Source organism: Triplophysa dalaica, chromosome 1, assembly GCF_015846415.1.
Source record: "Triplophysa dalaica isolate WHDGS20190420 chromosome 1, ASM1584641v1, whole genome shotgun sequence".
NCBI classification, from domain to species: Eukaryota; Metazoa; Chordata; class Actinopteri; order Cypriniformes; family Nemacheilidae; genus Triplophysa; species Triplophysa dalaica.
In genome coordinates, this window is record NC_079542.1 from 30,406,009 (window position 1) to 30,433,788 (window position 27,780).

General features: G+C 39.1%; 2 protein-coding genes across 2 annotated transcripts; both read right to left on the reverse strand.

Moving 5' to 3' along the window:
- Positions 1-499: 499 nt before the first annotated feature.
- On the reverse strand, positions 500-12,504 carry LOC130424171 (E3 ubiquitin-protein ligase TRIM39-like). Its single transcript, XM_056749636.1, has 7 exons — positions 12,460-12,504; positions 6,348-6,925; positions 3,980-4,075; positions 3,680-3,913; positions 3,312-3,453; positions 2,025-2,051; positions 500-1,937 (listed from the first exon to the last, which is right to left on the reverse strand). Exons 2-7 carry the CDS (start codon positions 6,900-6,902, stop codon positions 1,381-1,383), a joined length of 1,611 nt encoding a protein of 536 aa, XP_056605614.1. The 5' UTR covers positions 6,903-6,925; positions 12,460-12,504; the 3' UTR covers positions 500-1,380.
- A 2,713-nt stretch (positions 12,505-15,217) lies between these two features.
- LOC130417461 (tripartite motif-containing protein 6-like) lies at positions 15,218-27,572 on the reverse strand. Its single transcript, XM_056743035.1, has 8 exons — positions 27,535-27,572; positions 18,119-18,696; positions 17,803-17,898; positions 17,496-17,729; positions 17,043-17,058; positions 16,564-16,704; positions 16,240-16,266; positions 15,218-16,149 (listed from the first exon to the last, which is right to left on the reverse strand). The coding sequence occupies exons 2-8, from the start codon at positions 18,671-18,673 to the stop codon at positions 15,593-15,595; spliced, it is 1,626 nt and encodes a 541-aa protein (XP_056599013.1). The 5' UTR covers positions 18,674-18,696; positions 27,535-27,572; the 3' UTR covers positions 15,218-15,592.
- Between the last annotated feature and the right edge of the window lie 208 nt (positions 27,573-27,780).

Genomic DNA, 27,780 nt, shown 5'->3' on the forward strand with positions numbered 1-27,780 from the left:
TAGAACATTTGTACTTACTGCAACAGTACATTTTTACATCATTGTTAAACCGTGGTCTATTACATGATCAAGAAGTGTTGCCTTAATCTCATTCGAGACCACTCTTCTTGTTTCTTGTCCTCTTCCGATTTAACCTCTTCCTCCCCTTGCTCCCCTTCCTACTCATCCTCTTCCTTGAAACCATTCATTATAATCTTGTTAAAGTCTGGTAAATGGTGGTTGAAAATACAAATAAAAGAAATCCATATTAAATGTCTCTTACACATATTGACTCAATGCAGAGACATGAGATAAGAACAATAATTAATAATGAAGGGATGTTTTAAATATATTTAAACATGTACATCTTGGTGGTGATTAAAAAAATACATCTAATGGCTCCATATATGTAAATATAATTTAATATACATTGATAAGTATTTGCTTTACAATTATTATAAATTTGAATTGCATAAGCTATGGTGCTTAAGAGACCGTGCAATGTAGGAATTAAAATCGCTTGAAGTAATATATAGTTTATTAAAAATACCAACATTGGGTTCCGTTCAGTAATAATCACATTTTTACCTTAAACTTCTCACTTTTCCAGTAATTCTTATACACACAATGGGCGTAACATGCAAAGGTAAAAAAGAACCATGCAGTAACAAAATCTGTTAATAAGGTTTCAAATGTGTGGTTTTAGTTGTTCACATTTTTTCATATATTTATAATAAATGTCAGTATAAAATGTTTTAATGATTTAAACCCTGATTTGCAGTGCAGATTTCACATCATTCTAGTAATTTTAAAACCCTATACTATTCTGTCACCCACTCAATACAGTCAACCACTTGGTGCAAATATTTGATAAACTACAAATATGTAATTTTCTTAATTGTTTTCATAAAGGATTTAGAATAAATAAATAAAAAATGCTTAAACAAAAATGATAGTACCCCACTCACTAAATAATTGGCGTATATATCATATATATAGGTATACATACACAGCCATAGAAAAAAAGGAAGAGACCACTCCAAATTTTAATTATAAAAGAAGTCTTGTGGCTGTCCAGTGTCTGTTGAATTTCAAACTTCAAAATCAAACCTCAGGAGTGACAAAGTCATCCAACAGCAAATGTGAAAGACTGAGCATGACAAGAGACATGAAAATTGTTATCAATTTTTTTTATGTTTCCTAAATGCATGTACAAATATTATTGCTGCATTACTTAAAAGTGAATATTATGTTGTTTTCGTGAAAAAATACTAAGCATATTTGCTGTTGTTTTGACCTGTTTCTCCAATTTTGATTTTCTAAAAATAAGTGGAAAAATAAACCATATTTATTTTGAAATTTAGGAGAAATATTGTTAGTAGTTCAAAGAATGTACAGCTCCTAAATAAGGATGTCATCTGGGTTGACAGAGCATATGGTCATTGGATGAGAATTGTTACCATCTTTGTTGGGAAGAGGGTTAAAATACGGACGGAGGGTTTCATTAAATTCGCACTGAGTAAAAGTGTAAATATGTGACAGATTGTCCATATTATAGAAGGAGACGAAGGCAACCTCATAGTCGACAAACACTCCCACCTTCTGGGGTTTGGTGGAGAGATGAAGCTGAAGAGGAGGATCTTCAAAAGCTCCATACAGGTTTGAACCGCAGAGCACGATGGCCCAGTATCCTTCTTTGGGCTTGTATGAGACTTTCCCTTTCCTATTTGCATTTTCTCTCAATACACCCAGTTCCCAACTAGTTTTCTCCCCCACCTCAACTACCCAGAATGCTCTTCCGGATGTAATCTGAAGCTTTCCCAAGATTCCACCCACCAGATTGAATTGTCCAGGGTCGCCTGGGCTGTCGTGAACTTTCCCCTTTTCTGTCACGGTTTTGCCATCCGGAGACACTTCCAGACTCGGATGTGCGGTTTCTTCATCCAGAATGACATCCACTGTTTAAAGAGAAAAATCTCACTCATGAAATGTTTGAGAGCTTAATTAACCAATGTAGGTTTTTAAAAATGTGATCTTATAAATACCTGAAAACCTCTGAATTCTTCTAATTTCTGTAACGAAAAAGTCAAAATACTCAAGGCTTACAGTCTCACAGTGATGATGTACTGATCAGATGTTATTTTACAATATAAACACTGAATAGCCAAAACATTTCTGCATAAGGCATAGTGTTTTGGCTCATCAGTATATCAATATTTTCTTTATGTGTTTCTTTAAGGTACTTTGAAGATGGCATGATACCATACGCGATTTCTTTAAGACTGCAAGGGAAGCTCAGCTTCCCCTATAATTGTCAAAAAATGAATGGTCAAATATATGTACTATTATGTTAACATTTTATTGACTAAAAATGCATTAATCATCTCGAACGAAAACAATTTCGTTCAGAATCAGCTACATAGGTCGGCTGATTCGATTTCCTTCTCATTCATTCTCGTAGCGTACAGTGCATTACTCTGTTGAAGCCCAGCGTCCATTGACTTCAATGGGGCTGCTTTACACAGTTTTTTTCAGTGCTTAGAAACAAGACGGTCATTGGATAATGCTGCGATTATGTCCCGCCCACAGACGCTCAGCGTCTCTGGGATGAATGGAGGAGTGGGCTGGCCCGGACTCCGAGCGTCTACGTGATGATTGGAGGGTCTGTCATCTCTTTTTAATCCACTTTTATGTCCTAAAACTCTCGTTTTTTGGGGTCGACAGCTTATAAAAACGTATTTCTTGGTTTTTTTTTTAGCTGTTTGCTATACACATTGTCACATATCAGCTTTTAGACATTTTTTTTTTTGTTATAAATCATAAATGACAATGAGGCGGCAGCTTCTCGCAATGCAAAGAGACGATTGGTGTGGGCGTGGTCTTCAGATTATGACGCGTATCACTCTGTGTCTCCATTTCCAACTCAGTCCCATCGCGGATTTTGCATGTGTAGTCGAAAGACAAACTGCTGCAACCTTCATCGTATATTTCACACAATTTCACACCACATTCATTGTTTCAGTTTAACATAATTTCCACATTTCCTCCCGTTGAGTTAAATATATATATTTATATATATTAGATCGTTTGTTCATTAATTAAAGTCACTGGAATAGACGCCTAGTTGGTAAAACAGGGTTACAGAGCATTTTCTTGAAAAGGAACGTAGGGCAGAATTTACATATAAATAAATGGACAATCTTTATGATTTAGGCCGAAAATGAGCTCCCCCTCTTTAAAAGATCAGCAGCCGCCACTGCATGATACTATTAGTGGTGCTTGCCATAGAAACCTCACTCATTACATCACTACTCACAAACATCACATCTCACCAAAAGAGCAAAGATTCTCTAGCTGAGTCCTAATGGAAGCCACAACGGATAAGTTTATATTTCTCATGGAGCCAAACTTCAGTTCAGTGTCAATAGAAACTGTCCAATCATCTTTGAATTCAGCAGGTACAGATGGGTACGACTAAAAGACAGACAAAATCATCACAACATTACAGAGTTTACATGTTTATATTATTCCTTTTTTAAATTCTTACATAAATAGTGCATTAGTATGGGATACTATACGGCTAGCCTTTAATTAAAGATATTAAAGAACGACTGTGGTGTGTCAAAGCACATCTAGGATGAGGTTGAGTAAATTACAAACTATTTCCTAAAATGCACAGAATACAGAATTTGTCACTGACCTGGAGAAAGACGATGTCATCTTCCTCTTCCTTATTTTGGTTCAAGTGATCGATGATTTCTCTATACTTGAGGATTTCCTTTTGTATATGCTGGGTTTTTTCTGCCATCTCCTTGTCAAGACATCTTCTTCCATCCTCAAGAGGAATGAGCAGCTCCTCCTCAGCTCTCCTCACAACATCCATCACTTCAGCAAACACCTCCTTTATCTCCCTCTGCTCTCTGTCTATCTGAGCCTGTGAGAAAAAACGAATGATCATTCTGTCTGTTTATAGATTCACACTTCAAAGAAATACACTTACCTGGTATTTTGTGACAGTGTTTTGAAGATCCTCAAGTTTGTTTTCACTCTGGTTTGTCATGCTTTCCAATTCTTTAATAGTATTTTGCTGTTCAGCCTGCAGAAACATACCAGACTGTCTGAGTACATTGATACAGCTTAAAAAGGCCCATCACAATGTAACCAAACACATGTCTCGTAAAAGATTTAGTGCCACATCTGTATAACCATATTTTATAAAGCAGATAATAGATTTACTTGAATTTACTTACTGGGTGTTTGACAAAAACTTCAAGTAATATTTCATTAAAACAGGATATAACTCAATGGGCCTCATTCATGACACACGAGCAGAACGTAAATCGTTAAGTCGTTTTGATGTAAATTTCAAGGATTCATGAAAATTTGTAATTTCAAAATGTTAGTTGTTATGAAAGAAATGTACACCTGCTCCATAGCACGTGTAAATAGTGCATAAAACCGCATGTAACATTTTGTATTCTTTTAGACAAACTGATGACAATCACAGCGGAGAATAGGCGGGACAAACACTACATTGAACAACTATTATACACAACAATTGAAAAGTTCATATTAGTGGTTACTGCATTTTCATATTAAGTAATATTCTTTACAATAAGATAAAAGTAGAAAAATATTGTGGATATTCTAAATAACACTTACCAACACATCTCTGGAATAATGAACAGTGCCTCTAAAGCGTTCTCTGGGGGCACCAGCTGGTCGATTACAGAAGATCACAAATAATTTTAGCTGGCTAAAAGCGCTTTGGTGGACTCAGTTTAATTGATTAATTTATTGGTAAGCATATGGCCTATTAGTAGTCCAGACGATTCAGGCATTCCTAAATATGTAAGTTTCTTATCACTTCTTATTTTCAATCACTGCATTTACCCTATCAGCTCAAGCGAGCTCCGCCAACGCCCTGCCAGCAGTTGACACTGCTAGCCGCACAGGGAACGCGAGCATGCTACCACTCGGAGGCCCGGCTCACTCTAACCCCTTCACCGCCCCAGGCTCTTGGCCTGCGCACCACCGTCGATGTCTAGTGTGAGGCTGCCTCGCTAATGACACAGGCGGCGGGTCTTGGACCTGACCCAGCCACCCTTGAAAAAACTGTTAGCGTGTGGCTGCCTCCGCTAGCCGATCCAGTGGCCGCTATTCCCTCCCTTCTCCCTCTTCCACAGCCCTGACTGCTTTTCTCATTGGCTACAACAACTGCCATGCTCGTACCAGTCAACACACCTGCTTGGAACCACCTCCCATCTCAGGCAACATCAGATCCCAGATTCTGGCAGGTGTGGAAAAATCTTTTTGTACTCCTTTCACCTCTATCACCCCTGTCAACCGATCGTTAGATCACCTATGGTGACCTATCTCTCACTTTCAAAAAACGTAACACAACCACTCCCGCACTTTGTTATTCGCCGAATTCACCGTCGCCTTGAAAATTTCCGACATGTTGTCAGAGGCAGGAGCCAGTACTTCCATCAAGCGCTCTACTATAGCAGACACCCCTCCATCTGTCGCCGCCTTCTAGAAACAATATATCCACCGGGGAGACCCTTGAAGCCCGGCCTTATTCAGCTGTATTCTGACATCCCATATCATCCCAACCTCTACATGCACTGCTCTCAGGCGCCACAGCAACCAACATGCTTAAAGCAACCAACATCCCACAGCTTCAGCAGGTAACCTCAAGTCATCACCTCAGCCTCAACAGTCCCCAGAGGAGCCCTTACCCCAGTTTTCAATCTCTTCACAACACATCCCCCAAGGAACCTTCATCCTCTCTCCTATACCAGAACGCAGATCACCACCTGCGCAGCGCCTAGCATAGCGTTTTGAGGGGGGAGTATGCGTACTCCGGCTGCTGTACCACTTTCTACCATGTCTTTGGGGGTGTGTGCTCTGGCTCAAACCGTTTCCGAGCTTTGCGCACTTGCCCTGACCAGGGTAGAGATAGATAGTTTGGTTAGATCCGGCAAGCTCAGAGTCCGCTCCCTGGACAACACGGCAAACACTTATAACCTTCATACCCATGCTCTATAATTATTGTCCCCGCAACATTGCGGTTATCTGCTCGGGTGAGCTCGTGAATTCAGAGGCGGGATTATGCTAATTTTGAATGAGAGTGCATGCATGCGTTGTATAGGAGTGACCGGAATTCATTAACATACACACATATAACTATCAAATCTGACGTTAACAAAGTATTTGTGACTCTGGGGGAAAGTTTTAGGGAAGGTCTGTTTTACACGCAGATCACGCAGAATTCACTCATGTATTTTCTAATGTTTCATGAATGAGGTCCATTATTCAAATGCTTAAAAATGCCTCCTGTGGGCTTTTCTATGAATGGTTTATACCTCTCTCCTCTCTCTCTCTGTCTCCATAGATACAACATCTTCCCCAGTCTTCACACAAAAGGTGCAGATCAAACGCTTTTCCCGTTTGCAGTAGAGCTCCAGAGGTCTGCCATGGACACGACACGCTTTCTCGTCCAGTCTCTCCACCGGACTTACCAGTTTATGACCCCTGTACATCTCCACAGACTGATGGCGCTTCAGATGCCGCTCACAGTACGAGAGCAAACAGGTCAAGCAGGACTTCACAGCTCTTGACGTCTGGTTTTCCTCACAGACGTTGCAGGGGATCTCACCTCTCTCCCCCGTGTAGAGACTCAGGTCGGCCATCTGCACCTGGAGAAACTCTCGCAGAAGGGTTTTGAGAGAACAGTTCACGCTGGGTTTGATGTACACGGGCTCCCGACACAGAGGGCATTGTTCATCACTCATGCTTATGTGCTTGTCCAGACAGCGCTGGCAAAAGCTGTGTCCACAGACTGTACTGACCGGATCTTCAAACAGGTTCTTACAGATGGGACACTGAAGGTGGTGAGAGACATCTATAGCTGTAGCCATGGTGGTTAGTTCTGAGTTTCCACCTGAGGATTTGAATAATAATATTAATATCAATGGCTTGTCTAAATTGACCGTGCTGGAGAAATGTTTTCAAACATGTTTTATGTTTATCACAGAGCCTGCAAATGTCAAAAATGGCTTAATATCAAATAGAAAAGCATTGTAGAATGGAAGATACTAATAAAAAATATTCCAGAAAATATTCCAAAATATTCTTTATGTGAGGATAACTCCAATGTATAAGCCACTACATTAACATTAATAATATGAAAAAATAACCTGCCATTAGCATAGGAAACAATAAGATAAGCAGGCTCTCATCAAGTGCTTTGCCTTTATTTAACATAAACATTTTTCATTTAGTATTTATTTGTCTTTTTTTTGTGGCAATATTATTTGGTTTGTCGATATAAACAACTTATCTCAATTTGTTTATACCAAAAAAAGGGAAAGAATACACATTTCTTCACTTTTAACAGGGAATGGCTTTTCCTCATGAAGCATAAATTTAAACGCAATCAGGGAAAGACCTAGGGACAGCCTGGAGAGACGGAAGGCGGAAGGGAATAGACCCCATTGGGACAGACATGGGCTAGTTACCCATGTCGGCAGGATCCATTACTGTAAAGCGTAAAGGGTCCAACCAACTATGGCTATGTAAAACACAAAAGGAAGAATACCCCTGGAGTCTGTGAGAGAAGGGGCGCAAGAAGACTGATGGACTGCTAACATGGCAACCGATCTAGAAATGGAAATGACAAAGAATCAGGAGATCAGCAAAGCAGAAGTTGGAACTTCAGGACAGAAGCTACAGAGATGCATTTGTGGCTGGACAATGGTAATATCAGAGCAGGAAGAAGTGCCTGAGAGAGCTTAGTGAGGGGCCTCGCATTGACTAATACTAGTGGTAGGGCAAAAATTGGTCGGGTGAAGCACCAAGGCCCACAGGTATCAGAACCCCTGATGAAGCCCCACCATGCACAAACTTACCAGCATTCAGTAACCTGGAGACTACCCAGCTGCAGCAAGCAGCAGAAAGGAAAATGGATGGAAGAAGATAGCGGTCAGAAACCATTGACTCAGATCTCGTTCAGCTATTAGCAGGCCGAAAAGGAGATGTCGAAGGAAAACTGAATCAGATGTGGGAGATCGTCAACACCTATGGGGTGGTGAGATTTGGAGTAAAACGCAAGAACTGAAGTGCATGGAAGGAGATGACGGGCCGGCCTAAGTCCCGGAGCAAAAAGAGATTGACATACTTGTAAGCGAAATGTGGAGCCTGAGAAAACAGTTTGTTTTGATGTTTGACATGTGGCAAAGCTTTGGCAGGCCTGTTGCCCAAATCTGGCAAACAGGAGTGGACTGCCCAAGTGCCATCATTCCACGCGGTATGTGGGTTCAGATGAGGTGGTATGGGTGAGTAAGGTCTATCTGGGAGGGGATTTCTCTAGATGCTCACATCATCGGACACCAGTTGCAAATGGCAAAAAAGAATAAGAAAGACCTGCATGTGTTTTTTCTGGATCAGTGCCACATGAGCTGTTTTGTACAGCATTTGACTTCTTTCACCTTCCACAGCAAGTGAAAAAGCTGATTAAGGCATATTTTCAGGATCTCCAATTCTGTATTATCACACAGGATAGTACCACCAGGTGGCAACAGCTGGAGGTTGGCATAATGGTAGGTTGCACAATTTCACCACTGGCTTTTACAATGTTGTTTCGTGGTTGGAGGAGAATGTTTGAAAAATGTGTTGTGCCTACCTCCAATCAGGGCATACATGGTTGACATGACAACCATCATAACAACCAAAGCATGTGCAAAGTGGCTGCTGGTTTTTTTCAGGAATTGTACTTTTTTTAAGTAGTTTAAAAACAGTGTAATTTTAGATGAGTACATTTTTAGTGCCGTATCGGTACTTTTACTGTGCTATTTTTCCTCACTTTGTAGTCGCTATTTTATTTTTTATTTTCAATATTGGCTAAGGAGAATAATCAGTCCCGTCTCTTGACCCTGTCCACTGAATTCGAGCATAGAAACCTTGTGTCGCACAGATTTCAAGACATCTGCCACCAATTTAGTTTAATCATGGAGGAGTACGAACGTGTGCGGCAGGCAGGACTAAGACTTATATAAAACAGTGGTTTTGTGCATGTGAAATTCAATGCGAGAAAGGAACACAACACAAAGGCTCCAGTACTCTTTCAATCTCTGCTGTGATCCATGTGTAAGAGATGCCGCTCCAACGCTAGCGACGGGGGGGGGGAAATGAAACCCAGCAACAGCGGTAGCAGATGGGAAGGCAGCCGTCAGACATAGGGACATCATAGGACAAGCTCTATTTGGCAAATGGGGATTTGGTTTTGGATAAAGATGCACCACAGGAACAGTGCCACCTGGTGGTGGAGGATGTTCGACATCAAGAGGAAGCAAGTAGATGCGCCAGAGTGGTCTTTTAAGCACAGCAACGCTGCTGGATAATGTTTTAATCATAAGAGCTAAATTGTGATGTGCTCGCCCTCAACAACAAATCTGCATGGTTAGTTTGGACAGGATATAGCCTGCCACTTATTTGCAGCTCCAGCAAAATTTAAAAATATTGTTTGGCATTGTAAGAAGAGCTACTAAAGTGCTTGATTGCAGTAGTATGGAGTATGGAGATGGTGGTCTAGTGGGTTAAACCACTGAACTGATAAATCAAAGGTTGCTGGTTCGATCCCAGCAGTCACCACCAGTGTGTCCTTGAGCAAGACACTTTACTCCACTTTACGGGATTGTCCCTGTAATAAGTGCACTGTAAGTCGCTTTGGATAAAAGCGTCTGCCAAATGTCTAAATTTAAAGTAGTAGGACCAAGAGAGTGGCAGAAAATGCCTTCCCACAAAATGCCCTTTATTCGGCAGGGGCAGAAAAAGTGAGCCCAGTACTTGTCCCCAGATTCAGGTCTACTTAATATAGCCAGTGATTGGGAAATGCGAGTTGATGTATACCAAAAACATACTTTCCTTCTGGAAATCGCAGTGACCAATCTGCGGCCGGACATGGTTCTCTTGTCCAGCTCAAGTAGGACAGTTATCATAATTGAACTGACTGTACCTTCGGAAGAAGCCATTAATGAAGCATTTGAAAGAAAGATTTCCGGTATGCCAAATAGTCAGCGGAGTCTGGAGATCTGGTCTGGACACGACAGTGTTCCTGGTGGAAGTTGGCTGCGTGGCCTTTGTTTCCAATTCCACTTTAAGGCAGCTTAAGGAAGTGACTACCGTCTGACCGCCAGCAGACGGTAGTGACTTATAAACTTGCCACACTGTAAAAAAATTTGAAAAAAAGAAAGATTTTGTTGTTGACTGGACTTAGTTTCTTGCCAAAATGCCTCAGAAAGTTTACAACTTACAAAACAGTGTGAACAAGCGATATTGCACGAGTTTGGAAATTCCCAAGATGCATTGCAGCATGATCCATTCTGTGTTTCTTATTTGTTTTTCTTTTAAAGACTATTAGTTTAGTTCTTGCTGGCTTAATTTATGCCTAGATACCGTTGTTACTGTTTGTTATCTGTTGAGTTTAGAGTTCTGTTAATGAATGGTGGTTTTTGATTGTTACCATGGTTGTAGTTTTTTGTGGTCAATGTTGAGTTGTAAGTTGTTTGTTTATTTGTAATTTCATTTTTTTAATTTATTTTGGTTTTCTAGTATTTTGCAATACTTTTGTGTCCTATGTGTTTTCTTCCTTGTTTCCTATGTGTTTTGAGCTTTATCTAAAGCTCCACTGCAACAATGCACGCTATGAAAAGCATTAGCACTAAAATTAAATATAGGCAAATGTTTGTGATGAATAATCATTTGGCAGGTTTTTTGTATTCAAACATTATCTTAGCATTAAAAATTATGTATTTAGTTGAACGGTGGCTCTGAACCTCATGCAACGAAAAAAAAAAGAAACCTATGACTTAGTGAGTTATTTTGACTTTGATTTAAGCCGATCTTAAATGAAGGTTCATTTTATCATTAAATCTTATTTGTATATCATAGTACTACATTAGACTATGTCACAAAACTTATACAAGGCTGATCCAATGCTGGTCTAGAAGAACTTCCTGTTATAGTTTTGTAACACTACACAACAGTGGTAACAAAATAAAACAAACAGAACATTGTTAACTAATCAAAATGTCATATGACCATCTTGGAGGTTTAATTATATATTTAAGATAAAATAAAAATGAAAATTGTTTTTTACTATTGTGCAAAGCAGTCTATCCTTAACATGTTGCTTATATTGTGCAAGGTAAAGTGGAATACGGTCATATCCTGACATTTGCACTGTTTTCCTTTTTTGTAAAAGTACTATTTATTATGTGTTTAGGTAAAATTGTAATTTTTGTTTCATTCTGTGAACTTCTATCAATATTTCTACCATCTTTCAAATAAAATAATATTGTTTCTATTAGCATTTATTTGCTCAAAATGAAAACTGGAGATACAGGTCAAAACAACAGATTGTTTTATTCCAGTTTGCATGTGTCTTGTCATTCTGTCAGTCTTTCACATTGCTGTTGAAGTACTTTATGACATTCCTGATGTTTAATTTTGTAGAAATAGAACAAATCTTGGAGTGGAATGGCCACAATCAAGAAATGATATGAAATTAAACTTTGGAATGGTCTCTTAATTTTTTCCTTTTTAAAGTATTGATCCAGTTATAATTGTTCTGTAGGTTGTACTTTGTTCAAATGTTTTGTGGTGGTTTACTGGTTTTTAGCAACATACAAAATGTCCTTTTGGCCAGAAAGAAGATGAAAATCATATGGACAAAACAAAGCAAAGAAATCATTTAACATATATGACATTAAAAAAGCATCTTGAATAGTTTTCCTCATTGTGTATTTAGGCTAATATATACAATGCAAAAGTTGTATTCTGCTCTCTAGTGGCTAATATCAGTATTACCTTTAAATAATGAGAGTTTATCATGAAATAACATCTTATTGTTTCAAAATAAAGAGATATTACAGCAACATAATGACTTATTATTCGGAATACCGAACTGACGTTATTATATTAAAAAAATGATTTATTTATTTATTAAATACTAATTTCTTAAATAATCAAAATAATTTTATCTTGAATAATGACTTGAAGGGATACTTCAAACAAAAATGTAAATCCTTTCATTTACTCACCTTGGAGTCATTCTGATGAACACAGAGAAAGTATATTTTTTTGAAATATTTTTTTGGGTAAAACAATATATTCACAAAGTCACTGAAGATTTAAACCATTCCATCAGTTTTTATTTATAAATTTAATTTATTTATTTAGCAGGGTCAATAGACAATCAGTGACTGCCACAGATTTAGCTACAGAGCTAAATTTGATATTGTGAAATATCGTTTTAGAGATATTTATCAAAAGTATATTGAAATATCATATCGTTGTATTTGATTAAGTTTTACGATTTGACACAGCAGAACAGGGACTGGAGAGCTGTTGATTATTTTACATATCTCTATGTACTTCAGTAAAAGTCACACATAAAGGATAAAAAATCAGACTTACCTGTTCAAAGAAGTGAATTCTTCTCTGCAGTGTATGCGGTATTTGTTACTCTTTTATGACTCATTTAAGTTTCATTTCCTGGCAGTGACCCTCCCTCTGTTAACTTTCAGTTTTAGCACAAAAGCCATTGGCTGATATCCATTGTGGTTTGCATATTTCTAAACATTTGCTCATGACTTGTTTGTGTGTATACACTGATCAACAAAACCTGCTTATCTTTAGACAACTTCCGTCATTTTAACATCAATAAACAAAGTAAATTAAATGTAAACTTAAATTCTCATTCCTAAAAACCATGTACTCTGTGTTTCAAAGCTATGGTTTCTTGTCACCCATCTGCAGCAGGAGGCTTTTTATCCATTCTACCCAAGTAGCCTGGGTAGCCTATTAAATATTTTTTTCTCAAAGTTAGCAGTGCTCTTATTGTTATACAAAACTAGATTAGCACTGATATTTAAATGTTTCAAATTTAAAACAAAAACAAGAAGGGCTAAACACTGAGCGTGAAATAAAGTCTTTAACCAAATCATTTTCACAAACGAGTAAAACAAGATCATCTGGAAGACAATGGTGTCGATAGTGGGAAAGAAAAAAGCACAGATGAGGAGGAAGATGAATGTCTGAAGAGCACGTGGGGAATGGAAAAGTGTAGCTGATTCTTTTAATTATTTTGTGATGTAATCATTATTGCTTAATGTTACAGCCTTGGATATTTATCACTAGGAATATATTTTCTTCACAAGTAAAACTGAGAGAAAAACAACAGACATCGGAAATTAAGAATATTTAAAATAATAATTTATTAAAAGTTAAAGTTGAAAATAAGTTATTTTCATGTCTTATTGGCCTGTGTGTTTGTGGAAAGTTTCGGCAGGTGAAATTTTTGGAGCTCATGGAGTCTTCATGCATTTATTCAAATTATAAACTTATGTTTCATAAGTTCATATAGGCTTACTCCTGTTAATGGAAATAGACGTTCTTTCTTGAACTTATATACGGTTTAATAAAAATACCAACAATATCAAAATAGGGTTCCCTTCAGTAATAATCATAATTATACCTTAAACTTCTCACTTTTCCAGTAATTCTTATACACACAATTGAACCATGCAGTAACAAAATCCGTTGAAGAGGTCTCAAATGTGTGGTTTTACTTGTTCACATTTTAATATACAGGTGAAACTCAAATAATTAGAATATAGTGCAAAAGTTAATTTATTTCACTAATGCAACAAAAAAGGTGAAACCAATATATGAGATAGACTCATTACATGAAAAGTAAGATAATTCAAGCCGTGATTTGTCATGATTGTGAAGATTATGGCTTACAGCTCATGAAAACCCCAAATCCACAATTACAATATTGTGAAAAGGTGCAATATTCTAGGCTCAAAGTGTCCCACACTAATAAGCTAATTAAGCCATAACAACTGTAAAGGGTTCCTGAGCCTTAAATGGTCTCTCAGTCTGATTCAGTAGGAATCACAATCATGGGAAAGACCGCTGACCTGACAGTTGTGCAGAAAACCATCACTGTCACCCTCCATAAGGAGGGAAAGCCTCAAAAGTTAATTGCAAAAGAAGTTGGATGTTCTGTATCAAGGCACAGTAATAGAAAGTTATGTGGAAGGGAAAAGTGTGGAAGAAAAAGGTGCACAAGCAGCAGGGATGACCGCAGCCTGGAGAGGATTGTCAGGAAAAGGCCATTCAAAAGTGTTGGGGACTTTCACAAGGAGTCGACTGAGGCTGGAGTCAGCATCGTCTACCAGGAGATTTTGGAGCACTTCATGCTTCCTTCCCCAGACGAGCTCTATGAGGATGCTGTTTTCATTTTCCAGCAGGACTTGGCACCTGCCCACATTGCCAAAAGCACAAAAATCTGGTTCAATGACCGTGGGATTACTGTGCTTGATTGGCCAGCAAACTCGCCTGACCTGAACCTTATAGAGAATCTATGGGGCATTGCCAAGAAAAAGATGAGAGACATGAGAACGAACAATGCAGAAGAGCTGAAGGCCGCTATTGAAGCATCATGGTCTTCCATAACACCTCAGCAGTGCCACAGGCTGATAGGTTCCATGCCACACCGCATTGAGGCAGTAATTGCTGCGAAAGGGGCCCAAACCAAGTACTGAGTACATATGCATGCTTATACTTTTCAGAGGTCCAAATTGTTCAATGTACAATCCTTCTTTTATTAAATGCATGTTATATTCTAATTGTCTGAGATTGTGGATTTGGGGGTTTAATGAGCTAATCATCACAATTATGACAAATACTATCATACTAAAAACTATCTTGCTTTGCATGTAATGAGTCGATCTCATATATTAGTTCCAGCTTTTAAGTTGCATTAGCGAAATAAATGAACTTTTGCACAATATTCTAATTTTCCGAGTTTCACCTGTATGTCAGTATACATGTTTTTCACGATCTGAACCCTGATTTGCAGATTTCACATGGTTCTAGTGATTTTCAAACTCTATAGTATTCTGCATGTCACCCACTCAATACAGTCAACCACTTGGTGCAAATAATTGATCAAAAGTCATTTAACAGCAAATATGAAAAACTGAGCATGACAAGAGACATGAAAACTCTGATACAAAATCGAGGTTATCACTTTTTTTATTTTTCCTAAATGCTTGTACATATATTACTGTTGTTTTACTTAAAAGTGAATATTATGTTGTTTTCTTGAAAAAGCAGAAAGAGCATATTTCTGTTATTTTAAGCCGTATCTCCAGTTTTCATTTTTTGCAAATAAGTGCAAAAAGAAACAATATTGTTAGTAGTTCACAGAATGAAAAAAAGTATAATTTTAGCTAAACACATTCATATATCTTTAAATACTACATTTAAAAAAAACGAAAATGGTCTATGAATTTGTATGTGTTTGTGTGTGTGCGCGCGTGTATGTTTTTGTGTGTGTGTGTTAATGCTTACTGCACACAGTACAGGGCCCGTTGCATAAAGCACCTTAAGTGTAATTTTCCCTTAAGTGAGCTCCTTAAATATACCTCAAGTTTTACTTAAGTTATTCTCCTATTGTCTTCGGTAAAGGGAAATCACCCCTAAAGTGTCACACTTAAGATGGAAAACTTAAGGTGCTTTATGCAACTGGACACAGCTCCTAAATAAATATGTCATCTGGGTTGACAGAGCATATGGTCATTGGAAGAGAATTGTTACCATCTTTGTTGGGATGAGGGTTAAAATATGGACGGAGCGTTTCATTGAAGTCACACTGAGTGAAAGAGTAAATATGTGACAGATTGTCCATATTATAGAAGGAGACGAGAGCATCCTCATAGTCGACAAACACTCCCACCTTCTGGGGTTTGGTGGAGAGATGAAGCTGAAGAGGAGGATCTTCAAAAGCTCCATACAGGTTTGAATCGCAGAGCACGATGGCCCAGTAACCCTCTTCGGGCTTGTAGGAGACTTTCCCTTTCCTATTTGCATTTTCTCTCAATACACCCAGTTCCCAACTAGTTTTCTCCCCCACCTCAACTACCCAGAATGCTCTTCCCGACATAATCTGAAGCTTTCCCAGGATTCCACCCACCAGATCGAATTGTCCGGGGCCGCCCGAGATGTAATGAACGTTCCCGTTGTCTCTCACAGATTTGCCTTCCTGAGACACTTCCAGACTCAGATGTGCCGTTTCTTCATCCAGAATCACATCCACTGTTTAAAGAGAAAAATCTCACTCATGGAATGCTTAATAGCTTAATAAACCAATATAGCAGTTTTCAAATGTGATCTTCTTATAAATACCTGAAAACCTCTGAATTCTTCTAATTTCTGTAACGAAAAAGTCAAAATGCTTAAGTCTTTCAGTCTCACAGTGATGTTATTAATGATCAGATGTTATTTTACAATATATACACTGAATAGCCAAACACAAAATAGCAGCCACAACTAAAAAAATGACATTTCGTCTGCATAAGGCAGGTAGTCATAATGTTTTGTCTCATCAGTATATCAATGTTTTCTTTATGTGTTTCTGTAAGGTACTTTGAAGATGGCATGATACTATTAGTGGTGCTTGCCTTAGTAACCTCACTCATTACATCACTACTCACAAACATCATATCTCACCAAAAGAGCAAAGATTCTCTAGCTGAGTCCTAATGGAAGCCAAAGCGGATGAGTTTATATTTCTCATGGAGCCAAACTTCAGTTCAGTGTCAATAGAAACTGTCCAATCATCTTTGACTTCAGCAGGTACAGAGGGTTCGACTGAAACAGAGACAAAATCATCACAACATTACAGAGTTGACATGTTTAAATTATTTCTTTTTTTATTCTCACACAAATAGTGCATTCGTATGGGATAATATGGATATGCATTAAAGGATGTTAAACCACAATGAGGAGGCGAAGAACCCCGGACATAAAGCAGAGGCTAGCTGTGGATTATCTAGTTTATAAATGTTTTTTTCAGAATTAAAAACTGTTATTCATGTTTTGATCAGATTTTAATCGGACGGGTAAAAATGACGGTTACTTTCTAAAGTCGGTTCATTTCGAACCTTGATCAACTCTCTGGAACTTCCAGGGCATGTTTTAATGCACACCTTCCAGCCAATCAGACTTGAGTATTTAAACAGATCATGGTGTAATAAATACAACTTTTTTTGTGTATTCTTTTTTTACTTAATATTAACAAAAAACATTTGCAATTGCATTCATAAGTGCTAAATAAAAAAGCAAGAGTAAATGAGTAATGAAAGAAAAATAATATAGATAAAAAGAAACAGCAGGGGTCTTTCCATTTTATTCATTCACCTTCCAGCAGCCTCAACCAAAGCAAATCCAACACATTTACGGGCCTGATTCTGGTCGTCCGCAAGTTTATGGCAATCAAAACTCAACTTAGGAGTGACTTACGACCTCATGCATGACGAAGGCATCTCATAAGGGTCAAATAAAACTATACGTGACAAATCAGTCAAAGCACATCTAGGATGAGGTTGAGTAAATTTGGAAATATTTCTTAAAATGCACAGAATACAGAATTAGCCACTGACTTGTAGAAAGACCATGTCATCTTCCTCTTTCTTATTTTGGTTCAGGTGATCGATGATTTCTCTATACTTCAGGATTTCCTTTTGTATCTGCTGGGTTTTTTCTGCCATCTCCTTGTCAAGACGTCTTCTTCCATCCTCCAGAGGAATGAGCAGCTCCACCTCAGCTCTCCTCACAACATCCATTACTTCAGCAAACACCTCCTTTATCTCCCTCTGCTCTCTGTCTATCTGAACCTGTGAGAAGAGAAGAAGCGACTGATCATCATGTGTCTGTTTACAGATTCACACTTTGAAGAAATACACTTACCTGGTATTTTGTGACAGTGTTTTGAAGATCCTCAAGTTTGTTCTCACTCTGGTTTGTCATGCTTTCCAATCCTTTAATAATATTTTGCTGTTCAGCCTGCAGAAACATACCAAACTGTATTGTATCACAATGTAACCAAACTCATGTCTCGCAAAAAGATTTAGAGCCACATTTGTGCTGATTGAATTTTATACAGTAGATGATAGAATTCAATCACAGTGTATTTGAAAAAAATTCAAATTTCATTGAAACATGATAAACTCAATATTCATGCTTTAGAATGCCCTCTGTGGACTTTTCTATGAAAGGTTTATACCTCTCTCCTCTCTCTCTCCGTCTCGATAGATATGACATCTTCCCCAGTCTTCACACATAAGGTGCAGATCAAACGCTTTTCCCGTTTGCAGTAGAGCTCCAGAGGTCTGCCGTGGGCAGGACATGCTTTCTCGTCTAGTCTCTCCACCGGACTCACCAGTTTATGACCCCTGTGCCTACTCAAAGACTGATGGCGCTTCAGATGCCGCTCACAGTATGAGAGCAAACAGGTCAAGCAGGACTTCACAGCTCTTGATGTCAGGTTTTCCTCACAGACGTTGCAGGGGATCTCACCTCTTTCTCCCGTGTAGAGACTAAGGTCCGCCATCTGCATCTGGAGAAACTGCTGCAGAAGGGTTTTGAGAGCAACGTTCACGCTGGGTTTTGTGTAAATAGACTCTTTACACAGAGGGCATTGTTGATCACTCGTGCTTATGTGCTGTTCCAGACAGCGCTGGCAAAAGCTGTGTCCACAGACTGTGCTGACTGGATCTTCAAACAGGTTCTTACAGATCGGACACTGAAGGTGGCGAGAGACATCTACAGCTGTAGCCATGGTGATTAGGTCTGAGTTTACACCTGAGGATTTGAATAATAATATTAATAATAATGCCTTGTGTAAATAAAGCGTGCTGGAGACAGGTTTGGTGAAATTGCTTCATTTCAAATCGAGAAGCACTGCACTTTTATGGAAGATACTAATAAAATATTCCACAAAAATATTCCAAAATATGCTTTATGTGAGGATTACTGCAGTGAATAAGCCACTGCATTAACAATAATATTAGGCAAACATCACCATCATTAGTATAGCAAACAATAAGATAAGCAGGGTGTCAAGTGCTAGCCATTTATTAAACGTAAATGTTTTTCATTTCGTATTTATTCCTCATTTATTTATTTGTTGCACAATGTGTGCCATGATTACTTGTTTTGTCAATATAGGCAACTTATCTTTGGCACCAAAATATTTTTGCAAAATAAGGGGAAGAATACACATTTGTTCTCTCTTAACAGAAAATGTCTTTTGTTAATCATTGCGTAAATTTAAATGTGACAACAACATATCTTATTGAAAGATAGGCTATCTAACATAAATGTTTTTTTTTCTGTGAACAGCCTGGAGAGATGGCTGGCAGCAGGGAATAGACCCAATCATGACAGACATGGCCTAGCTACCTTTGTCGGCAGGATCCGTTACTAGAAAGCATAATGGGTCCACCCAACTATGGCAATGAAAAACACAAGAGGATGAATACCCCTGGAGTCTGTGAGAGCGGCGGCGCAAGGAGACTCATGGACAGATCACATTGCACAGTAGAAGTTGGAACAAGACAACAGAGATGCATTTGTCACTGGACATAGGTGCAGCTCCTGCAGTAATGCGGTCGCTGTACCGGTCTGTCGTGGTGAAGAAGGAACTGAGCCGCAAGGCGAAGCTCTCGATTTACCGGTCAATCTACGTTCCTACTCTCACCTATGGTCAAGAGCTGTGGGTCATGACCAAAAGGACAAGATCCCGGATACAGGCGGCCGAAATGAGCTTTCTCCGCAGGGTGGCTGGGCTATCCCTTAGAGATAGGGTGAGAAGCTCGGTCACTCGGGAGCCGCTGCTCCTCCACATCGAAAGGGGCCAGCTGCGGTGGTTCGGGCATCTTTTCCGGATGCCCCCTTGACGCCTTCCCGGGAAGGTGTGCTGGGCATGTCCCATCGGGAGGAGACCCCGGGGAAGACCTAGGACATGCTGGAGGGACTATGTCTCCCTGCTGGCCTGGGAACGTCTCGCTGTCCCCCCGGAAGAGCTGGAGGGAGACCCAAGATAAGCAGTAGAAAATGGATGGATGGATGGGCCTTCCTCCAATCAGGGCATACATCACAACAACCAAAGCATGTACAAAGGGACTGCTGGGTAAGATCCAGGAGAACATAAGCTGGGCACAAATGGCGGTCAAATCCCGGTGCATTTCTAATGTCAAGGGGCGGCTTACCAACTGCAGGTTCTGTATAAAGGGCAAGTCCATACCAACGGTCACCCTCAAAAGACGCATAACAGGTGGAACAACTCTGAAAGAGACACTCAGTGGATTAAAAAAAATCAAAAATAAAGCTCTTCCTGGGACGCTGGAACTCTGGTGCTTCAAATTTGGCTTGTTTCTACGCCCAATCTGGACAATTTTACTGTATGAGCTCACACAGTCTCACACCAAGAACCTAGAGAGATTTGTAATTACACAAGTGAGGAAATCGCATGGGCTACCAAGATACCTTAGCAAATAGGGCTGCAGGGAATGGAGCCCTCTCTCTTCCCATTTCAAGCTTGTGGAGGAATACAAATGCACAAAAATGACGCTCAATCCTGTGATCCACGTTTAAGAGATGCTGCTCCAACAGTAGCGACTAGAGAAATGGAACCCAGCAACAGCGGTAGCAGATGCGAAGGCAGCCCTCAGACATAGAAACATTGTGGGAAAAGTTCAATTTGGCAAAGGGGGACTTGGTTTTGGATTTATCACACCCACATGGAGAAAAGCTACGCCACAGAAACAGCATCACCTGGCGGTGGAGGAGTTTCAGCATCAAGAAGAAGCAAATAGAACAGAGTGGTCTCTCAAGCCCAGCAAGGCTGTTGGATGATGTTTAATCATGAGAGGGACATAATTATGTGCTATCCTCAACAACGTTTGCATGTTTGGAGTGGACAGGATCCAGTCTGACACCTATGTGCAGCTCCAGCTAAATTTAAACATATTTTTGTGGGTTGTAAGAAGAGCTTGACACAGAGGAGATACACATTGCGCCACAATCAAGTACAAAAGTGCTTGAATGCAGCAGTAGAGACCAAGAGAATGGTAGCAAATGCCATCCTCCAAAATGCCCAGGCTAACTCTCTAAAAAGGCAACCCTTTTTTATTCGGGAGGGGCAGAAAAAGTTGGCCAAGCCCTTGACCCCAGATTCAGGATGTCCGGAGTACAGCCAGGGGAGAAATGTGAGTTGATTTAAACCACAAACTATATTTCCCTCTGGAAATCGCAGTGACCAATCTGTTGCCGGACATGCTCCTGGGGTCCAGCTCCAGTAGGACAGTTATTATGGTGGAGTTGACTGTACCATGGGAAGAAGCCATTAATAAAGCATTTGAAAGATTTGTTTCTGAGAGAAGCAGTCAAATGGGCTGCCAAATGACCATGCAATAAAATGGTGTTGTAATGTTACACCATACGGAAACTTGGATACTGAGCATGCAATAAATACGACAGCCATTGTAGAGTGGCACGTATGGTTGAGTTTTTTGTAATGTGTTGCAATGTTATGCCATACGGGACTGGGAGCACTGAGCATTTATAAAAAAGTGGCAGTGGGGATAGAACAGCCTCAGCCAATGGGTTGACGAATATGGTTGCGTTGATTTGGTAATGTGTTGTAATGTTTTGCCATACAAAACCTGCTGCACTGAGTATGCATTAACGCTGCCAGTGGGGCTAGAAGAGCCTTAGCTAATGGGTTTGCACGTATGGTTGCGTTGAGGTTTTGGTGATATGTTGAAATGTTATGCCATACTGGACAGGGGGGACTGAGCTTGCGTTAACAGGGCCATTGGGGCTAGAACAGCCTTAGCCAATGGGTTGGTCCCTATGGTTGCGTTGATTTGGTAATGTGTTGTTATGTAATACCATACGGGACTGGGGGCACTGAGCACACATTAACAGTCTCATTGGGGCTAGAACAGCCTTAGCCAATGGGTTGGTATTTATTGCGTTGATTTGGTAATGTGTTGTAGTGTTATGCCATATGAAACCTGGGGCACTGAGAATGCATTTACGCTGCAAGTGGGGCTAGAACGCCTTAGCCAACAGGTTGGTATGTATGGTTGCTTTGAGGTGTTAAGTCACCAAAGCTACCAGTAAAGGAAGTGTTGTTGTTGATGCTGCAGCCCTTAATGTAGATGAGCTTATTGACACAGGAAGTGGGGTTCAGAGGAAAGGTCCAGTAGAGGATATTTAAGAACCGGTTAGTGGTGCAGAAAGAAGAAGCCACTTGCTGTGGTTGAGGTGGATGGGCACATCATAGGCTGCCAAATGACCATGTAACAATGCAACACACACCCTTTGCTGAGGCCGTCTTGTTATAACATGCCAAAACACCAATGAGGCTGAGGTGCACAACTGAAGATGTGGCGCATTGTTGGTGACCATAAAAAGGGCATTATTACCAGTACCTCACCAAAAGGCATCTTTCACCCAGATTAATGGATGTGATGAAAAAAAGATCGGACACACAACTCATGAGATGTCTCTTTGATAATAGCAAGAAAAGTTAAATATAAATATGCTAAGTATTAAAAAAATCATATATCCCCCAAACACAGAGGACGAACAAAGTGAAATCTCGGACCTCCGTTCCTCTAGTCATGTTCTTGACTGCTCCCCCTGTCAAGCATGAGGCATGGGAAATGTTCTTTTGGGCAATTCAATTGGGGAATTATAGTGTGAAATAGTGGGATTACAACACCCAGTCCTATTAAGCGAACAACAAAAAATGTTTCTTATTTATTTTTTGCTTAAAGGCGGGGTGTCCGATTTCTCTTAGCCATTGTTGATGTTCAAATCACCAAAACAAACACACCCATACTCCCACCTTTTGCTTTCATCAGCACTTGCCTCGGGCAATGTCCGTCCTGTGCTCTGTGCACCTTACTGCTGACTGGCTACAAGGTTGTTTTGGTACTTGGCCCGACTCAGCTGTCTTAAGTGTAATTAGGTTACTCCGCCTTTAATGTTTGTTGTGATAATTATTCAGTTTGTAAGGTCTGTTTTTAATATAAGCAAATGTAATTGTACTTTTTTATTAAGAAAGATCTTTAACCCACCCAATTCAAGCAATTGCCGTTTCCGAAGTGTCCAGCTGCATCTTCGACCACCCCAGATCAAACCCCCCAAACCCGGTGTCATCGGTACTAGGCCTGCTAGTACTTTTTACACGTGTATTAACTGGTGGGGAAATTTCATCACCGCCACATCCCTGCCACTGTGTGTGCAAGTCAAACCTGTTCATGGAAGTCTCAAAGAGCCTATGCGATGGAACAGCTGAAGTGGTCAAGTAAAACATCTTGTGTGAAATGACCAGTGGCGGCTGCTGGTCTTTCAAAGAGGGGAAGCTCATTTCACAACGAATGAATGAACACACAATCTAAAAATAGAAATTAAGCTCGACGGAGGTAATGTGGGAATTACATTAAACTGAAACAAGGAGTGTGGTGTATAATTGTGTGAAATGAATGATGAAAATTGGCTAGAAATTTCGGAAAGCAAGTACCAAGAAATAGGTTGCAGCAGTTTCTCTTTCGACTACACTTGCAAAATCCGCAATGGGACTGAGATCGAATAGCATCAGCGTCAGCGACTTTTTATGGAACAAAATCGCTGTCAATCAAAAGGAGATGCAATCTTTCGACAGACCCTCCAATCATCACGCAGTAGCTTGTAGTCCAGGCCATCCCACTCCTCCATTCACCCCCAAAGACGCTGAGCGTCCGTTGGCGGGACATAATCGCAGCATTTAACCAATGACAGTCTAATTTCGAAGCACTGAGAAAAACTGTTGAAAGCATCCCCATTGAAGTCAACGGACGATATGAGAATGTTTGAGAAGGAAATAGAGTCAGCCGACCTGCTATATGTAGCTGATTATGAACAATCTCGTTTTCGTGATTTACGTGTTCTAACATATTTTTATTCAATAGAATGTTAACTCCAAATTTCATTGTTGACCAATATTTTTTTGACATAATAGGGGAAGCCAAGCTTCCCTTGCAGTCTTAAAGAAATCCCCACTGGATTTGAAATACATCCTCTATAGGTTGCAAAATAATGATACAATGTAAAAAGGAATCCACGATCATTTCGTGGGAATATGCAATTTTCATGAGCAAGATAAAACTTTTTGCTGTGTTTGTTACCTGCTCAGCAGGACAGACGAGAGAATAATTTTAGCGGGCGGGGTTTTCTGTGAAGTTGTATCGTTAAATAAAGATGAACTGGCTGGATTGGGTTTACATTACACTGAGATCCGGTAACATTCCGGTCAAAAGCGCACTTACACTTGTCTTTTCAATTTGTTTAAGGACAACATCCAGATACAGGTCGCATGTTAATGACAAATGTAAACACAGCCTTAGGTTCTATTCTAATAACATGATGCAAATCTCTTTTTATGTGCCAGAGAAGAACTGGTGCTTCCTGTTGAGCCTGCTTTCTCTAAAGATTTTTTTCCTACACGTATCTACCATCAGAGTAATTTCTTGCCGCCTGGTTTGCTCACTGGGTGACTGATAACATATTTCAAGACACAAACTTTCTTATTATCACTATGAATACACCAGCTTTACAATTCTATTGACACAGCTGTTCATAATGTTAAATATCACATTAATATTTATACTATAGTATTGCCTTTTTGTGTATTTGTAATTTCCTATTGTTTAATTTTGGTTTTATTTTAGTTATCAATATTTTTGATTCCTATGTGTTTTGCTCCTTGTTTCCTGTTTTCTATGGGTTTTGAGCTTTATCTAATGCTCCTCTGCAACAGTGCACATAATGAAAAGCATTTGCACTTATAATAAATATGGGCAAATGTTTGTGACAAATAATCATTAGCCAGGTTTTTGTCCTGGTCTTTTATTTACTTGCAATGAAAAAAATTAAACCTATGGGTTAATGATTAATTTTGACTTTGATTTATGGCGAGCTTAAATGAAGATTAATTTCATAATAAAATCATATTTGTATATCATAGAACTACATTAGACAATTTCACAAAATATACACAACGCTGATTCATCGCTGGTCTAGAAGAACTTCCTGTTTTAGTTTTCTAACACTACATGACACTGTTAATAAAATACAACAAACAGAATGTTTATAACTAATCAAAATTTCATACAACCATATTGAAGGTCAAATTATATATTTAAGATAAAAATAAGGAAAATTGTTTTTTTTTACAATTGTGCAAAGTTGTCTATACACAAAATGTGACTTATATTGTGCAAGGTAAAGTGGAAAACGGTCATGGATCACTGGCTGGATCGTCATTTTCATTGAAATAGAATCCACACCCACACAATGCATGGAACAGGCTTATTGCATAAGTCAGAGAGGAATACGTCTTGGTTTTGGATGTAACCTCAGTTCCCCGATGAAGGGAACTAGACGTTGTATCGAACCGACAGAGGGGTTTGTCTTGAATACATATTAACTTCGACTAGACATAGAAAAGGCCAATGAAATTGGCGAATTAAATTTGCATGCCGGACACCGCCCCAACTATCCGGTATGAATGGGAGATGGTGTGCTGCATTCATTGACCTTTTGGTTGTGGAGACTGAGACCTCTCTCGACTGCTGCAGCGAGCAGCACGTGTTGAGGCATGAGAGATGCCACAGTGCAAAAATAGACAATTACTAGAGCTGATTGAAAGCGAAAGTTGGGGGTAGGGGTGTGTCTGTTTTGATGATTTGAACATCAGCAACGGCTATAAGAAATCGCACACTTTGTCCATTTTTCAGATTTTAAAATGTACTGTTTATAGGTATGTGTTTAGGTTAAATTGTAATTTTTGTTTAATTCTGTGAACCACTATCAATATTTCTACCATCCTTCAAATAATGCGATGTAATAAATGTAATGTATGTACACTTTATGAATATTATATAACATTGCTCTCTGCCACCTGGACAAAAAGTACACATACGTGAGACTGATGTTTATACACAACAGCTCTGCATTCCACACCATTGTGCCCTCCAAGCTAGATGTCAAACTCGGGGCGCTGGGTTTAAACAGGTTGTTGTGCAGCTTGATCCTGGATTTCCTGTCTAGGAGAGGCCAAGTAGTCAGTATTGGCAAGATACCTCCCTCTTACTTACCCTAAACACTGGAGAGTCACAAGGATGTGTTCTCAGCCCCCTCTTATACAAACACACGACTGCGTGGCAACAGTTTGCCAATGACACGACGGTAGTAGGTCTGATCACTGACGCTGACGAAACAGCCTACATGTAAATTATGTGTCATTCGTTATACCACGGTCTCTCACTTGTACAGAAATGTTTACTGTAAAGTATTGTTATTTTTTGTTACTTGTGATCTGTCAGTCTTCCATTTTGGTCAGAACTGCACCCAAGTTTTTCACCTACTGTTGAACTTGTGTATGGTTGAGTGACAATAAAGGGATTTGATTTGATAAAATAATATAGTTTCTTCATTTATTTGCAGAAAATGAAAACTGAAGATATGGGTCAAAAAAACAGATTGCCATTTTCGTCTGTGTCCTCCCTCAAACTGATTTTGCCAAGTGAGGAAACTTTGTTGACCCTGAAACAACATTTTTGCAGAAAAAGCATATACCCACCACAAACCCCAAATCATCCCTAATATGAAATATGTGAATAACAATCGTGTATATGTCCCTAACCATAGTTGTGAGCTTAAACTTCAAATGAAATGTAAACTTATCTCTCAAATCAGATTTGTTGATTGAAATGTTGTCAAAGGTTCAACATTATGTTAACCCAAGGACATCTCTCACTTGGCAAAATTAGGAGAGTCTGCATCCTCCAGAGGTCGCATTTGTCGGTTGCATATAAGCTGAATTGACACATATAAATGATGTAAATGATAAACAAATGTGACCCGGTTGGGCTCTGTCTCAGGAAAAAAACACGTCTGGTCACCTCATTCTAGAACAGCTTTGGTGATTAATATCAACATGAAAATGTCAATTTGACCAGAAAGAGAATGAAAACCATATGGACAAAACAAATCAAAGCAATAACATTTATAAGATTTAAAAAGCTTCTTGAAGGAGTTTTCTCATTAAAGTATTCAATATGCAGTATAAGTAATGCAAACGGTGTATTCTGCACTCTAGTGGCTAAAATCAGTATAACCTTTTAATAATGATAGTTTATCATGAAATAACATCTTATTGTTTCAAAATAACGAGATATTATCCCAACATAATGACTTTTTATCTCGGAATACGGGACTGCTATCGCAAAATAATGACTTAATTTGAAACAACGAGTTATTGTATTTAAATAATAATTTATTCATTTACTAAATAGAAAAATATGAAATAATCAAAATAATATTATCTTGAATAATGATTTAAAGGATAACTTCACTCAAAAATGAAACTCACATTCGAGTTGTTACAAATCTGTTTTACTGATTTTTTGTAAAACAATACATTCACAAAGTCAATGAAGATTTAAATCAGTCCATCAGTTTTAGTGATTGATTAAGTTTATGATGTGATACAGCAGTCCAGGGAATGGAGAGCTGTTGATTCTTTTGCATATCTCCATGTATTTCAGTAAATGTCACAAATAAAGGATCAAAAGTCACACTTACCTTTTCAGAAGTGAATTCTTCTCTGCAGTGTATGCAGTATTTCTCTTTCTATTATGACTTATTTAAGTTTCATTTCCCGGCAGTGACCCTCCCTTTGTTAACGTTCATGTCCTAGCACGAAAGCCATTGGCTGATGTTCACAGTGGTTTGCATATTTACAAACAGTTGCTCAGGATTTGTTTGTGTATATCAACTGATCAACAATACCTGCTTATCTTTAGACAAATTCCGTCAATTTAACATCAT

Excerpts from the sequence above, each read along its gene's own strand:
- LOC130417461 (XM_056743035.1), bottom strand. The coding sequence starts at position 18,673 with ATGGCTACAGCTGTAGATGTCTCTCGCCACCTTCAGTGTCCGATCTGT. Across the intron at positions 17,730-17,802 it reads ACACTGTCACAAAATACCAG|GTTCAGATAGACAGAGAGCA; the intron begins GTAAGTGTATTT and ends CTCTTCTCACAG. Across the intron at positions 16,150-16,239 it reads AAGAATTCAGAGGTTTTCAG|TGGATGTGATTCTGGATGAA; the intron begins GTATTTATAAGA and ends CTCTTTAAACAG.
- LOC130424171 (XM_056749636.1), bottom strand. The coding sequence starts at position 6,902 with ATGGCTACAGCTATAGATGTCTCTCACCACCTTCAGTGTCCCATCTGT. Across the intron at positions 4,076-6,347 it reads CAGAGAGAGAGAGGAGAGAG|GCTGAACAGCAAAATACTAT; the intron begins GTATAAACCATT and ends ATGTTTCTGCAG. Across the intron at positions 3,454-3,679 it reads ATGACATCGTCTTTCTCCAG|TCGTACCCATCTGTACCTGC; the intron begins GTCAGTGACAAA and ends TCTGTCTTTTAG.